The 14,491-nt window shown below is 39.9% G+C and overlaps 1 protein-coding gene across 1 annotated transcript; it reads right to left on the reverse strand.

Moving 5' to 3' along the window:
• Nucleotides 1-1,578: 1,578 nt before the first annotated feature.
• LOC139745151 (peroxisomal leader peptide-processing protease-like) lies at nt 1,579-13,959 on the reverse strand. Its single transcript, XM_071655567.1, has 9 exons — nt 13,088-13,959; nt 12,528-12,746; nt 10,927-11,117; nt 9,653-9,796; nt 8,089-8,244; nt 5,772-5,893; nt 4,299-4,390; nt 3,185-3,279; nt 1,579-2,009 (listed from the first exon to the last, which is right to left on the reverse strand). The coding sequence occupies exons 1-9, from the start codon at nt 13,945-13,947 to the stop codon at nt 1,903-1,905; spliced, it is 1,986 nt and encodes a 661-aa protein (XP_071511668.1). The 5' UTR covers nt 13,948-13,959; the 3' UTR covers nt 1,579-1,902.
• Between the last annotated feature and the right edge of the window lie 532 nt (nt 13,960-14,491).

Raw genomic sequence — 14,491 nt, forward strand, 5'->3', positions numbered from 1 at the left:
GGAGTATCATAATTAATAAATACAGTACAGATTTGTAGTGTAGTGATTGGGATGAGGAATTACAGTGTTTTCAAAATTTCAAACAAACCACAATGAACAAGGATGATGACATGGCAGTCTCACCATAAGAATGCCTGAGTTGGGGGCTAAAGAAAGCAGAGCAAGAGATAAAAGTATGTGCAAATTCTACACAGGTGAACTTATTAAGCAAGTGGTAATGTAATGGCATTACATTGCATCATTTCTGAAATATGTGGGCTGCATGTATGCTAATAATCATCCTTGTTCAGTCTATATATTTGTTTTAGGCTTTTCAGAGTACACTTGTATTGGTTTCTCTGCTGAAGGACCACAATGAATTCCACAGATCTGTACATGGTGATTTCAATTATGTACCACATCATGTGACGTTATGAAAATTACATGTATCTATACTTCCCTTTTAAGTCAGTCCAAACTAGAATGGTTGCCATGCTCAAATACACTTTACAGTGTACACACAATGTTTTCTGAGTAGTTACATACAACTGTAAAGCTCATGTACACATACATATTGACCAGTACAAATGAACTTACTTTTTTTTTCTATGATGGGTAGGCACTTAACTTGTTTTCAAACTTAAAGTGACATAACGTGCAAAATGCATCAGCTTACCCGACATAACAATTTATGGACTTTGTGTTCAAAGAGTGACCCTGCATTTTGACCAGGTGACCAGAATAATCTGTCAAATGACATTTTAGAAGGTATCTGTTTCATTGTTTTGTACTGAATGCCGTAACAACTTTTTTTCTTTTTGTCAAATACATGTACGGGGCTTGCTCTCAGGTGGATGTGCTGGCAAGTATTACGTAGGCAAGGATCACATGAATAATCATCACATCAAAAATGTTCATCCCGGTGAATTAACAAACCAAGTAATGCTTGTTGGTACTAATGACCTTTTTCTGCTTATTTGCAAAGTGGAAATAAGAACTGGTCTATTCAATTCACTTATTACAGTACAGTGTAGTATCTCATGACGGACTCAATAATCTTCAGGAAAAAAAAATGATGCAGGCTCAGAGCTGAACTAACAGTAAACCTTCAATTAAACATCACTGTTACATCACTTACATGTACAGTGCACAACATTGAGTCTGCTTCCTACACTACCAAAAGTTTCTTATTTGTAATCATGCTTGTGCAGTTCTTTTCTGATCAAGTTTACAACATAAAGGACAAGACTAGAGAAGATATAACTTCATTGATAAGAAGAAAAGACAATCTACGTGATCAAGAATGAAAATATCCTAAATCAGATTAAACAAATTATTTTTTTCCCCTTATCTTTCATTGATCCTGGTTTTAGCATTCTGCTGTGGGTATCCCAGGTTCTGGGGTAAGCATCAGGCACCCAGGCAGCTAGAATGTCTAACACCCGCCATACTCAAGATTGTATTGATACACGAAGTGACGCTTTCAACGTGAACTCTTCCACCTCCTCCTTGTCCTCCTCTCCCTTCTTCCATTTTTGCTCCTCCTTTTCCTCCCCCTTCATTTTCTCCATCTACACCATCTTTTTCTTTTTCTCTTCCTCCTCCTCCTCATCCTTCTACTCTTCTTCCTTCCACTTTTGCTCCCCCTCAATCACCCCCTTCTTGATGTTCTCCCCATTCACCATCGTCTCCTCATTCTTCTTAAGTACTACTCCTCCTTTTCTATGTGGCACATTGGTGCCTGTTTGATGACGATTATCAGCGACCAGGTACACTTGACCACCGTCAAGTCATGAGGGGTCAAATATTATCTGAAACACCCTTAGCATCCATCCTTGAAGATATGAAATCTATTGCGGCACAGACTCCACGCACAAATCCCAGCTGGTTTCCTTGCACGAGGGCGCTCACCCATCCTCGCCATCACAATTTGCTCTGAGTGATCCTTTGGTATCGCCCGCCTTCCTGGAGTGACCACACCCTACACAGAGAGTCTTCGCTGGTGTTAAGTTCATGGAAACTCTGTAGGTCTGAGGGAATCAGCGAAACATTCTTAAGTCTAAACAGGTTGGTAAGGTCGAGCTTAGCGGTGATCTATCACTTCGTCTACTCCCACTTTGTCTAATGACCATTTCAATAGTCCAATTGCCACTTAATAGCCTCATAACCAGTTGGTCTACTTCCAGACGTGCTATGCCACCTTCGTCTAATACCCATAGTTTATTAGACACAATAGGGAAAAAAAAAAATCCGAGGAAGCAAAATTGCAATAAGATCATCTGATCATCAGACGAAATGATAATTAGCCAAACTAGGCATCAGGCCAAGTGAGAATTGCACCAAGCCAGCATTAGACAAAGTTGATTGTAGACCAAAACGAGTTTAGCCATTGTGATGCTAGACAAACTGGAAAGTAGACCACCCTGATATTAGACCAAATGGCAATAAACCAAGCTTGGCTACATGATGACACAAGTTCAAAACAAAAGAACAATTGGTAAAACTTAAAGTAAAAGCTGTCATTATATAGCCCCTTTCCCCAGTAAGAAAGAAAATACCCTGCAAGTAAAATATGAGGGCACAGATATTCTGCTTTGACAGTTTCAATTAACATTTTCACACATCAAGTGTTTTGTCCATTCATCTACTTGTTGGAACATCTCAAAAGATTCAACACTTCATCTAATATTGGTCCTCATCTTATGAGAGTTTTTACAATTACTCTACCATCCCTATGGGAGCAGCTCGCTAATAGACAGCAGCAGTGCGCATGTTGTCTATAACTTTGGATTAACCTGCAATGACAGCAACTATCTGTAAGCTACTATTGCAAAACCTCTTTCTGAAACTGGTCTCATATCAAAATGACAAGTATCTGAAGTTCATTCCTATGCAAACAAGGGAAACACTCTTTTGTCGCTGGTGTGACAAGACCTTGTATCTGAAATTTTTGGGAATATGTTTTTTTGGGGATTAATGGTCAAATAATTGGTTTGGTGATGTCCTGTCCAAATCCTATCAAACTGTCTTACCCCAAAACTGAAGCCACTACAGCATATCAAAGGAAAGCCAATCCCATTTGCTATAGTGCTTTGGCTGCCATGTTTTTCGGCTCTCCTGAACATCTGACAATTTTTTTAGATACGAGGTCTTGTCGCCCCAGTGACGCTTTGCGATCGAGTGTAAGCACAGTGATGTAAATTACCTTTGGTACGAATGTATTTCTCCAGCGGAGATCTGAAGCAGCTCACTGGAATGCTGAAGTTTACATGAGGGAATGTGGCCCCACTCTCAGCATCCCTGTCCAATCAGAAGAGAGATAGATCAATGGCAAGATTACCGGACTGATATAGATGATAACATTGATAATATCATCATCAATAATAATGATGCCAATAACAACAGTAATAGTAGTAACAACTACATGTACTAGTTAGTACTGGGGGATGTTTCATAAAGCTGTTCGTAAAGTTACGAACAACTCACGAGCGACTGGTGATCAGTTCTGATGTGCTATACTTATCAGAATTTCTATAATTCAGCACAAGAACTGATCACCAGTCGCTCGTTAGTCGTTCGTAACTTTACGAACAGCTTTATGAAACACCCCCCAGCTACTACTCCTTCTACCACTTTTACTTTTAAAAAGTAATCTCATTATGTACAAGAGAGGAATAAGGATAATAACAATATTTACAATACTACTTAGGATAATAGAAGTGATACAATGAGAACACCAAGATAGTGTATTTAGTCTTTAACAATGGAAGTTGTTCATAACATAGAGAACACAAAGAACTTGTTTTTCAATTGACCAGTACATGAAAGTGTTGAGGGGATGGGGGAGGGGGAGAGGGGGGGGGGGAGGGGGGGAGCAAACTTGGTCAGAAAAATGCTGATAATATATCCAAAGAGCAGAGCTCTCATTGACTTGGTATCCCAATGCCAGCTTTATCAAATCTTCCCTAGAAGGGGAAAAAGAAGAAGAAGAAGAAGAAGAAAAACAGACACAAATAGAAACTACTTCTCTCCAGGGGGGCGTTTCATGAAGGAACTTGTCGGATAAAATGTCCGACAAGTCAATTTTATCCGACAAGTTCAGAGAAATCAGCCAATCAGACAAAAGAATTTCTCAAAACTTGTTGGATATAATTGACTGGTCGGACATTTTATCCGACAAGTTCCTTCATGAAACGCCCCCCAGAACTCTGAATACTAAACACAGCTGACATCAGTAAAATCACTCAAGAAAGACCGTGAGAAGTTTCACAAACACTGCACATCACGTAGGAAGGACAGGAGGATGCGGAGCATCTTACTTTGAGTTACTTGCGATGATGCCGACTAATCTCCCTGTGTGGGCACACAGCAGTGCTCCCCCACTGGCCCCAGGGTGTACTGCACAGCTGGACTGAAATGATACAACATACAATGTAGATACATCGTATCTATTATGGATGACTGACAAGTTACATCAATATTGCTAGTACTGCTATCATTACTACAGCTACTACACTTTGTACTACTACTACTACACTTTGTGCCACTACTACTACTACTACTACTATAGTTTGTACTACTGTACTTCTATTTCTACTACTACTAAATTACTATTATCATTATTACTACATTGTACTACCACTTCTACTACATTATATTATTACTACTACCACTAAGTACTACTACTATGTGTACTACTACTACAATGTATTACTACTGGACTGTACTACTACTACTGCTACTACTTCTAATACTGCTACTACTAATACTACTACTACTACCACTATTACTACTACTAGACAGCAGTATTACAACTATCACTGCTACTGTGTGTACTTTTGTCTAATCTACCTTTTTCCAAAACAGCAGTGTGCTTGTTTTGCAATAAACTTTGCATGAATACGTACAGTACATGGCAACCAAAGTTGAGCTCACTAGATTCTGACTTGTTTGCTGACCCCATGCAAGAGTCCTTGTAGTGTTTAGAAATAGAATTTGCTAGCCCAGGACATGCTCTATTCATATCTCAATATTCTGCATTGTTCGGATCGCACATGCAGCTGACGGGGGGAATTTAAAGGGGATGCATGAACTGCTCGACTGCTTCCACACAAGCAGATTGCCAGCCTGTCCCTTCTCTATAAAGGGCATAATAAGATCTCATTTTGGGGGCACAGACAGCTCTTGGAGAATTGTGGGAGAAACAGGTTAACATTCAGGGTGATGCTTTATATGTGACCCTGCACACATATGCTTTTATTAAACACATTCTAAAAATTAGAATACTAACTTTCAAAGCAGTAGCATTATCCTTTCAAAAGTTTTTAGAGTTGAAAGTGAAGAGTGTACAGGATTTTTCAGAAATGAAAAGGGGCCTCTGAGACATACCTAATCATACAACTCTACAAAAGCGTATTCTAGAAAAAAATGGTAAAGACAAAATTTGCCATTCGTCTTATTATTCCACATTTTGAAATCATACTGAAAAACTGCTCTTTCAAAAATTATGAAAAAATTAAAGATTGACCATGGAGACTTGTTTCCCTTTTTTTGAGTCCTTGCGAAAATATCAAGGCGTGCAACTTTTTTTTTGTTTTGTGATGCGTGGTCACACATATTCTCTTATCCAGACATGAAGAGATGACAAAGAATTGGCGAAACTTGGCAGCTCTGTGAAGGAGCAATGATGATGACAAAATGATGATGATCGTTGTCATGCCAATGCAAGTGGAGACGAAAATGATCATGGTAATGATAATACATCTAATCAGTATGAGTAACACTGGACTAACCTGAATCATTACTGGTGTGTGGTCGACCCGCACGACCTTTGACACGACCCCAGAGGTCACTGCATAATCTGTACTCTGGCTGGGGTCAAACAGGGGGTAACCTACGGCATAGACCCTGTTACCTAGCAACAAAACAAGAACCAGTAGATCATTCACATACAAACCAGCATTGAGAACAATGACATACACATTGATATCGACATTTACACTTCCAGCCCTCATTTTTATGATTATCATAATATTGATAACGAACACAAGAACTGATGTGATCAGTATTTTTGTATATAGTAGCCATGACAAAAGAAAGCAGCATAGGCATACAGTGTACATACTCAAGCAAGGCACAAACCTAGAGCCTTCTTACTTGTTACTTGTTGCAGTAATCCCATTCGAAGCTATACCAGGATGCAAATCGTGTCATGTGCCAAATGAGTAGAAACTATCCGAGTAGAATCCTGCTCGAGTATAACCTGTACGTATGCCCATGATTTCTTTTGTCATGGCTACTACTAAAACACTCATCAATTTAGTGCTTTTTACATCGATGTAAGGCAATTTGTCAATTAGTTGCAAGAAAAACAACTCCCTCTATGCAAGAATTTCATCTACCATTGATAATGCTATCACTCAATTAATATCATTATCACTTCTTTATAAGGGCAGTGATGTGACTGAGTCGGCAATGTATCTGCCTCCCAATCCAAATTACACGGGTTGGAGTCCAATCAAGCAATCTTGTGTGCAAGCATAATGTCCCCTTACTTTAGTAAGAGGTAAATACTCTTTACACTAAAAGATCCTGCTTCATTCATTCATAGCAAAGAGCAGGGTGCTAACCCTGCGAGGTGGTGGTCCACCTACCTACCCACACAAGAAAATGGGCAAATGATGCCAACCTCGGTGGTTCCTCCCCAAGTGGTTAACAGCAGTCAGCAAACAGCATCAACCAGGCACATTATTCCATACCCATGTAATGTACGTATGTACTCTTTAACCCGTTCCTTATGGGAGCAACTGATATACGGGAACCTGATATACCAGGTTCCAAAGATGAAGACAAGAGTGCCTGCTTTTGTGGCCTAAATTCATGTTTTTCTTGTGTTATAATGTCCCCCAAAATGGGCATGATAAAAAGATTAGAGTTTATTCTATCAGCCCTTGTTCTCTTTCTTTCCGAAGTATTTTTTACCCTTTTTTTCTGATTTAGCTTGTGCTTGCTCTGCTATAAAACTTGTTTGAACATGTACATTACCAATCAAAGCTGAGCTCAGTACATTTCTGTGTTCGCTGTCCCCAGTCATCCCATTCAAGTGCCTGGTTCTGTGTAGAACAAACGAGTCTGTGAGCCCATCAGCGAACGCTCTATTCATACATACAGTACATTGCACCCGATCAATATTTCCATTGTTCAAAAGCACAATCATGTAGTTGACCATGGAGAGGGGATACATTCATCGGTTGACTGCCTTCACACAGGTGGATTACCAACCTGTCCATTCTCTGCGGACTGGCAGAAAACAATCTCGTTTGGGGGCATTAAAGGCACTCAAAGAATTGCGGAAGGAATAGGTTAACTGTACAATACCCAGTAGCCTTACAATAATCCTGCACAAAATACCCCGATATGTCTTTGATCTTCAGGTTTGACCTTATCATTTTATACTTGTACTACAGCACTCCAATTACATAGTGTGTCCTGTCCGTGGTACTTTCTTTCTTGTTGATACAGTTTGCTGACTATTTCTAGTCACCTTGGGCGAACCACGAGGGGTCGGCATCATTAATAGTTCAATAGTTCAATAGTTTATTTATTTCCATCATCACAAAGAAAAGAAAAGAAAAAGTTGACATAATCCAAAGTGATACAAATTTTTTTTTCATTTCTCTTACACTCGTCCGATAAAGGATTTTTTTTCAATACAATATAAATTATACACGAATGATGTCGTAAAAAAGAAACAATGCACTTTGTCATGGCAACAAAAATAGTAAATAATCACAATGATGGAAAACAGTGTTCCACTAAAAAAGCCACGCTTGTAAAACGTGGAACACTGGAACAAAACAACAACAGCACCAATTTGTTATACCAATAAGACATATTCATTTTAAATTCTTCTATATACTATTGTACATTTTACTCATTGATATAATGATGTTGATACTACGAACAATACTTATTCCCCCCCCCCCCCCTCCCTTTTCACTTGTGTGGGTAGGCTGGGGGACCACTTCACCGGGTTACCACCCTGCACTTTTCAACAAATGAATGAAGAGGGATCATGTACATACATGACATATCTATGCTCAGAAATACCTTCTGCACAATCTGAAGACAGTTCCGCTTCAACCAGGCTGCCACAGCCGGTGTCGTCAGTTATCTTCACGATGGCGAGGTCAAGGGGCGAGAGGTCAGAGGTCACAAACAGGATGTCACCCTTCACCCAGGGGTGTGATGGGACCTTCACTCTCACTGACAGTCAAAGAAAAGGAAGCTCTTTGGGTGTTCATTGACCCTTAGGAAGTTTCAGATTTCTACAAATATCTATACAGTGGACTCCCATTATAATGAAGTCCTCGGCAGGTTTCTTTCATTATACTGAAATTTCTTTATAACTGAACAAAAAAGCTATGAAAATATATAGAGTGTATAATGCTGTGTCCTGAATTTTTACTTCGTTGTGACTGGAATTTTGTGTGCACTGTACACTGTACTGTAGTCTACTCACAATAGGGGTAAGTACACACGTAGTGGTGTTTACACTGTGTGGGTGCAGACATATGCTGCAAATAAATGATAAGATTAGCTTTAATATATGGTAAGACACTACATAGATTACTATAAAAGTGGATATTTTGGGGGAAGAAATGTTTTGTACACAGCTGGGTGAGAAAAGTTTTGGGATGTTTTGATTCCGCGGGATCCAGACTTTAACTCTTTATGTGCCATGGTGGAAACCCCATGTGTGCCACGTTATTCCAAGACACGAAGGTAGTCATGCTTTGAGAAAGAATTCTGTGTTTCCAATTTCTATAACCTCTACAAATTTCTGTTAAGATGGGCATAATAGTAGGCAAAGTTAAAGAGGAATGCCAAACTTTGTTTCCATATTAATTGTATGACGAATCTATTTTCAATTTCTCTTTCGAATGACCAGTTGCTACATTACTGTAAAGGCATGACTTTTGAACATAAAACCGTGACAGAAACTTAGAATGTACGAGAAAATCTAGTTGGGAACACCACTTGATAGTCAATCACCACATAGAATGCAAGCCGTATAATGAGAGGAACAAAAGCACGAAAAACGCTTTTATTGTGCCGTGGGATTAGCAGTGATTAGCGATTTATCGATCGGTTTTGGCAGCTTTGTTCATTAAGCAGAATGTGCGAAGTTGGCACGCCGTCGACTGAGTCGGACGTGCGAACGTGGCACATAAAGAGTTAATCAGCGGTGCAAATTGCAAGCAAATATATCTGCATGCTTTCCTTCACAGGCTAGTTTTTGGTTGCGCTAAAATGTGCAAAAATCTCCACACCATGAATATTTTCACTTTTACAATACACGATCTAGACTTTCATGTTAACCATTTTCAGACACACACACACAAAGACAGCCATGGGTGTTGCAGTGATTTGTGAGAGGGATTGTTGTGGACAGTTTAATAGGGATAAAATCCTGATGGGGGGGGGGGGGTGGGGTTGGGGTAGGAGTGGATTGATGTCGACTATGTACTCTCTTTTACTTTCCAGATTAAGGCTGCCTGATATGAATTACAAGTTTGACAGGATGAAAACGATACTTTACACTTCACATCACTCTCCATTTGGTCTGCCAAAGGGAAGCCAGCTCATTGTTTGATTTCGGTTGACGTCTTACCTTTGCTAGATGGCGCCCTCTTCACAACATGCCGACAGGTTACGATGAGTCCCTGTGCTGCATTCACAATGACCCCTGAGCCCCAGACGGGACCGACACGCAGAAGGACCACACTGTCAAAAGCGGACACACCCTTTCGCTCTTCTGTTGAAACAGCAAAAGAGAAAATGACCATTTACTAACCCTTCCTGTGCCACAGACTTGGCACAGTGTTTACTTGGCTTCTGCAAAACATGATATTTTGGCGGTATGAAAATTTCGTAAATGGGGGTCAATGGCCTTTTCCGCGTCATGGAATTTTCACGAGTTGCCTGTAATATTCAATGCATAGAGTATAGGCAACAATTTTTGTGTGTATTTTAATTTCGCCAATCTTGGCTCTCGCGTAATTCGCAAAATTGCAATACATGCAAACATTCCTTGTTTTACAGTATAAATACTTTTTCTGTGCCATCAGCACTCAAAGCATTACCAGAGATGCCAAGTTCAAAAATCTTTTATGAGTGAGATTTTTATGACTCGGCATCTCAGCGCTCGCGCGCATGCGCGTGCGAACGAGGGGGGTGTCCCCCTCCCATGGTAGGGAGCTTTTTTAAATTATTAGCTCTTAATGATGCGATCTGGTGCATACTTAAGTGACTATTTTTTACTAATTTTGAAAGGGAAAAGGGAAATATACCTTCAATTGCAACTATCACTTTAATCCTTTGAGCTACAATTGTATATGCTCCATATTTTTGGCCCAAATTGCAGACTTCACCAGATGCGTGAGAAAAATCGGTGCCATGCGTGAGATCGTGAGACAGACCCTAAATGCTTGAGTCTCACGCAGAATGCGTGAGACTTGGTAGCTCTGCATTACAAGGTATTAAACAACATTATTAACTTTCAAAGGCAAGAAAGGTTGTCTTTAGAGGTGCCACCAGCAATGATGGCAGTTTGAAAATCTGAAAACTATTAAGAATTTTCATTTTTCCAAAGTTGATTGGATCTGTTGCAATGCCTTTAAAGTCACACTCCACAATGTCTACAATGCCTTTTATACATCGTACATTATGTCATGGCCATATATGATGCATACACTTACCAAACTCTAAACACCATTTTGGAATAAATGGAAATTGTACAACTACCTTTGTAAAATTTCCCAGACCATCAATTGCTAAGAAAAGAAAGAAAAAGATAACAACCACCTAATATATATATATAAACCTTTGATTGTGTGGAAAATTAGTAAAAAAATTTGTTCCTGCTGGTTTTTGCCCTACAATTACCTCTGCTAAGGAACTTTCTGGGCGCAGTACTCCGAAGGAAATCTGCAAAGTTCATCGATCCCAAGGAAGGACACCCGAAGGCCACGCTCTGTAGAGAATTCAAAATGGCTTCCATGGAACAGGCGAGGGTCAGGCCAATCCATTCGTTGCTTTTCCAGCACAAGGGAGATACAATCACCGCTGCCAGTGCTCTGTAAATATAGGTGATGAATATTATGACTGCTAGGCTAGTTGACTTTCGTAAGAGTACTTAAACTGTAAAAGTGCAGTGGCGGATCCAGAGGGGGGCGCAAAAGGCGCACGCCCCCCTTTATTTATCGTTAAAAACAAAAGAAATAAAAAGAAAAAAATATGAAATGAAACCCAGAAGTAGCACCAGAAATATTAGTTGCCCCCCCCCCCCCCCCCCTTTACAGAATTCCTGGATCTGCCCCTGAAGTGGATACTTTCACACCAGTAATTTTTCGTGCTTGGTTGGGTAAGATGTGTTTTTAATTTAGCGGAATCAAGAATTGAACTCACGGACTAAAACATATAGCAAGCAAAAATATTTGTGTGCTTTTATTTTTGTGCCTTAGTCTGTTGCAGGAAATGCGCGAAAATTTCATTTAAAACCACAAAAATTTCCATTTACTAGCTTGCTGCATTGGACACTAATATTACAATGTATGTCCGGTGACTTTCTGGTAGTTATTCTGTTTGAAAAAAAAATGAGCTCTGTTAACAAAATATTAATAAGATACAATAAACGAAAATCATTAAACTGGCTTAAAAGGGAGTTTGGTAATGTATCTACATGTTTTGAGGCACAAACTGGGAACAGTTTTTTTTTTTTTTTTTTTTTCCTGACAAGAAAGCTTGGCCTGGCCTAGTTTGAACTAGCAAATAACTTGTGGATGCAAATTAATTCAGCCACATGTTAGAATACATGCATATATGTAGATATGTTCAACAACTACCTAATATGTAAAGGAAATAGAAAGAACTCATATCACTTGAAAACAAATGTTTACAGATGAGAATACATCACAAAACTCACCTATTAATGATTACCTTGCCTTGAGCAAACTATAAACACAATTTTCATTGTGCAAGCTAGCACTTATCAAGTTACTTTTATATAGGAAAAGACTAAAAATGGAAAGGCTGGACATGTCTTTGTAGCTACATGTATGACTAAAATTACACATTAACACAAAACATAAATTCTGTTAGCGGCTCTCAATTATCGTCAATGCGATTATAATGTTGATTCATCTGCTTAGTACCCATTCATACCTTAATCCGTTGAGGACGAGTTCCGAGTATACTCAGGCAGGTGTCTATGGGAATTGCTTGTTGTAGCAAAATCAAACCGTCCTCAACGGGTTAATGTTTCACTTCGTACAATTGATTTATAAATACACTTTATACATTTGTGTTTTTGTTTGTTCGTTTGTTTTTTAATGGTTCTGGTTCTTCTGATGGTGAGCCTTGCAGATACATAGAAAAAGTGAACATATCAGTAATAGATTTTTACCAGTCAATACCATATTGTGTAATAACTAGCTTCATATTCTATCACACCAAAGCATTCATCTACTCCTGTCGTTTAAACTCACAGTGATTTCTGCCCCTTATCGCAGATGAAGACCCCGCCCCCTTCTGTGCCGGGCATGCAACGTGCATCCGTCATGATGAGAGCGCCCTTTCCACCTGTTGTCTTGGCAACGATGCCAGCACTGAGACTGTTCAAAAAGATGGACGGGCAGAGGGTGGCGAAAGGCGTGCCGCACGCCACTACCGGCTGGCCAACACGGAGCTCTGGTCTGGGGAAAATGCTTGGGATGAAACCAAAAAGGAGATGGTGTAAAATTTATGTCAATGAAATTCATTACATTGTAGCTTCAAGAGAATTAGGCTCATGAAACACTGTGAAATAGTGCAATGCACAATTTCATCATCTATTTCACATCAATGTGAAAGACAAATGCTGAAAGATGCTTATGAATGCTTAAATATATCCAAAACAGAAAAAAAAATCATTGGATGACACCATAATCAGTAAATATCTAAGATCATGAGCACATTGGTAATTAACCCTTGTAAAATGTGATTATGCAAAACCAATACACTGAATGTACAAAGTGGATTCCCCTGAACAATAAATGACACTAGCTACCTCACGTGTGATGTTTGAGCAAGCATGCCGTCGACTTTCAGCAAGGCGAACCAGCTCAAATATTTGTGGTGAGTGTTACCCCCTCTCAGGGTTTTCTCTCTCACAGTGTCGAGCTGTACTTCGTCGTCGTTCTGAGAGAGAAAGGATCTGTCACCAGTCTCACCATCCTTCTCCCCATAGTCAAGTTGCCATCCTTCGCTGTGCGGTACCAGTCTACTAATCTCGCTCGCTAGGGTGTGGCATCTCCATAGCAACAAGACCCTGGCATCATGCACTAACATACTTTCGGGCGGAGCCTCGTCGGCAACCATCTCCGGCTGTTTGCCTAATTGCCTCTGCCTCCTCAATGTTAATCTGTCTGGCACGTTCGTCTGGCAATATCTCTCGGAGTTTATGGCATCTTTTGGAGGCAAAATGTGGCTGGAAGAGTTGAGCAGCTCGGAGCAATTACTAGTAACAAAGTTGTTGATGTTATATTTGGGGCGCTGAGCGATCACCGAGACCGACAAATCTGACAGCGCCTCTCCAACAATATATCCCTTCTCCTCCGCCTCCTCCTCACTTTCCGAGAGTGATAACTCACAGGGCTCCTGATGATCGTTTCTCCCTTCTTGGTCGCAATGCATCAACTCGATGAAAGGCAGAGCAGAAGTGATGACCAGTCCATTCCTAGGGTCGAGTATGATACCACTGCTTCCAGTGTGAGAGGTGAACTCGTCAAGGGATCCTGTCTTCCTCGACTTTGAAGTTGGCCTGAGTTCCGGGTCGTTATCACCGTGACGGCTTTTTGACTCTTGCTTAGAATGTTTTTCAACCGCCACCAGACAGACAGGGAATCTCAATCCTACACTGGTTGCCATGGCTACTGATGATGCAGTAAGACATCCTGAGAAGAGCAATCGGAGAAAGAGCACCAAAAAGTGGGAGACCTGATTAATATGCAACTAAGAAACATTTATAACAGAAATTTTCTTGACTTTTAATTCACACACTACTACCTAAAATGGGTGGTGTGCAGTACAGTCTATGGGAATTTGAGAATGGTGACATAGTAAGGCCTGGGGTTTCTCAAACTTTTTTAATTTAAATTTAACTTTTGTTTGAACTACAATTCTTTTCGAGGCCCACAGTTAGATAAAATGTGACTGTTTTTTATTTCATTTTTGGCCAACATTTTTGGCTCACCTGCAACTATCTGCACAACTTCACAGCTCGCCAGTCAATTTTTTGTTTTTACACTGAAGAGAGAAAAGCACACAACCCCTTGCATTAAATCTTTGATTGTATGTACAGCGAAACTTCCTTTGATCAAGGTCAATAATTTGATGGACCCAATTCACCACCATCTAGTCTAGGGCATATAGATCTATATAAAAAAAAAAAAACTGCTAGGACTACTGAGGG

The sequence above is a fragment of the Diadema antillarum genome, unplaced genomic scaffold, assembly GCF_040938485.1.
Source record: "Diadema antillarum isolate AM-2024a unplaced genomic scaffold, OU_Dant_1.0 seq00001236_RagTag, whole genome shotgun sequence".
Taxonomy (NCBI): domain Eukaryota; kingdom Metazoa; phylum Echinodermata; class Echinoidea; order Diadematoida; family Diadematidae; genus Diadema; species Diadema antillarum.

Bases quoted from the DNA above. Each gene is read 5' to 3' on its own strand.
- LOC139745151 (XM_071655567.1), bottom strand. From the start codon at position 13,947: ATGGCAACCAGTGTAGGATTGAGATTCCCTGTCTGTCTGGTGGCGGTT. The intron at 3,280-4,298 runs GTAAGATGCTCC...CTGATTGGACAG, and splicing joins ATCATCGCAAGTAACTCAAA to GGATGCTGAGAGTGGGGCCA. The intron at 2,010-3,184 runs GTAATTTACATC...TGATTCCCTCAG, and splicing joins GAAATACATTCGTACCAAAG to ACCTACAGAGTTTCCATGAA.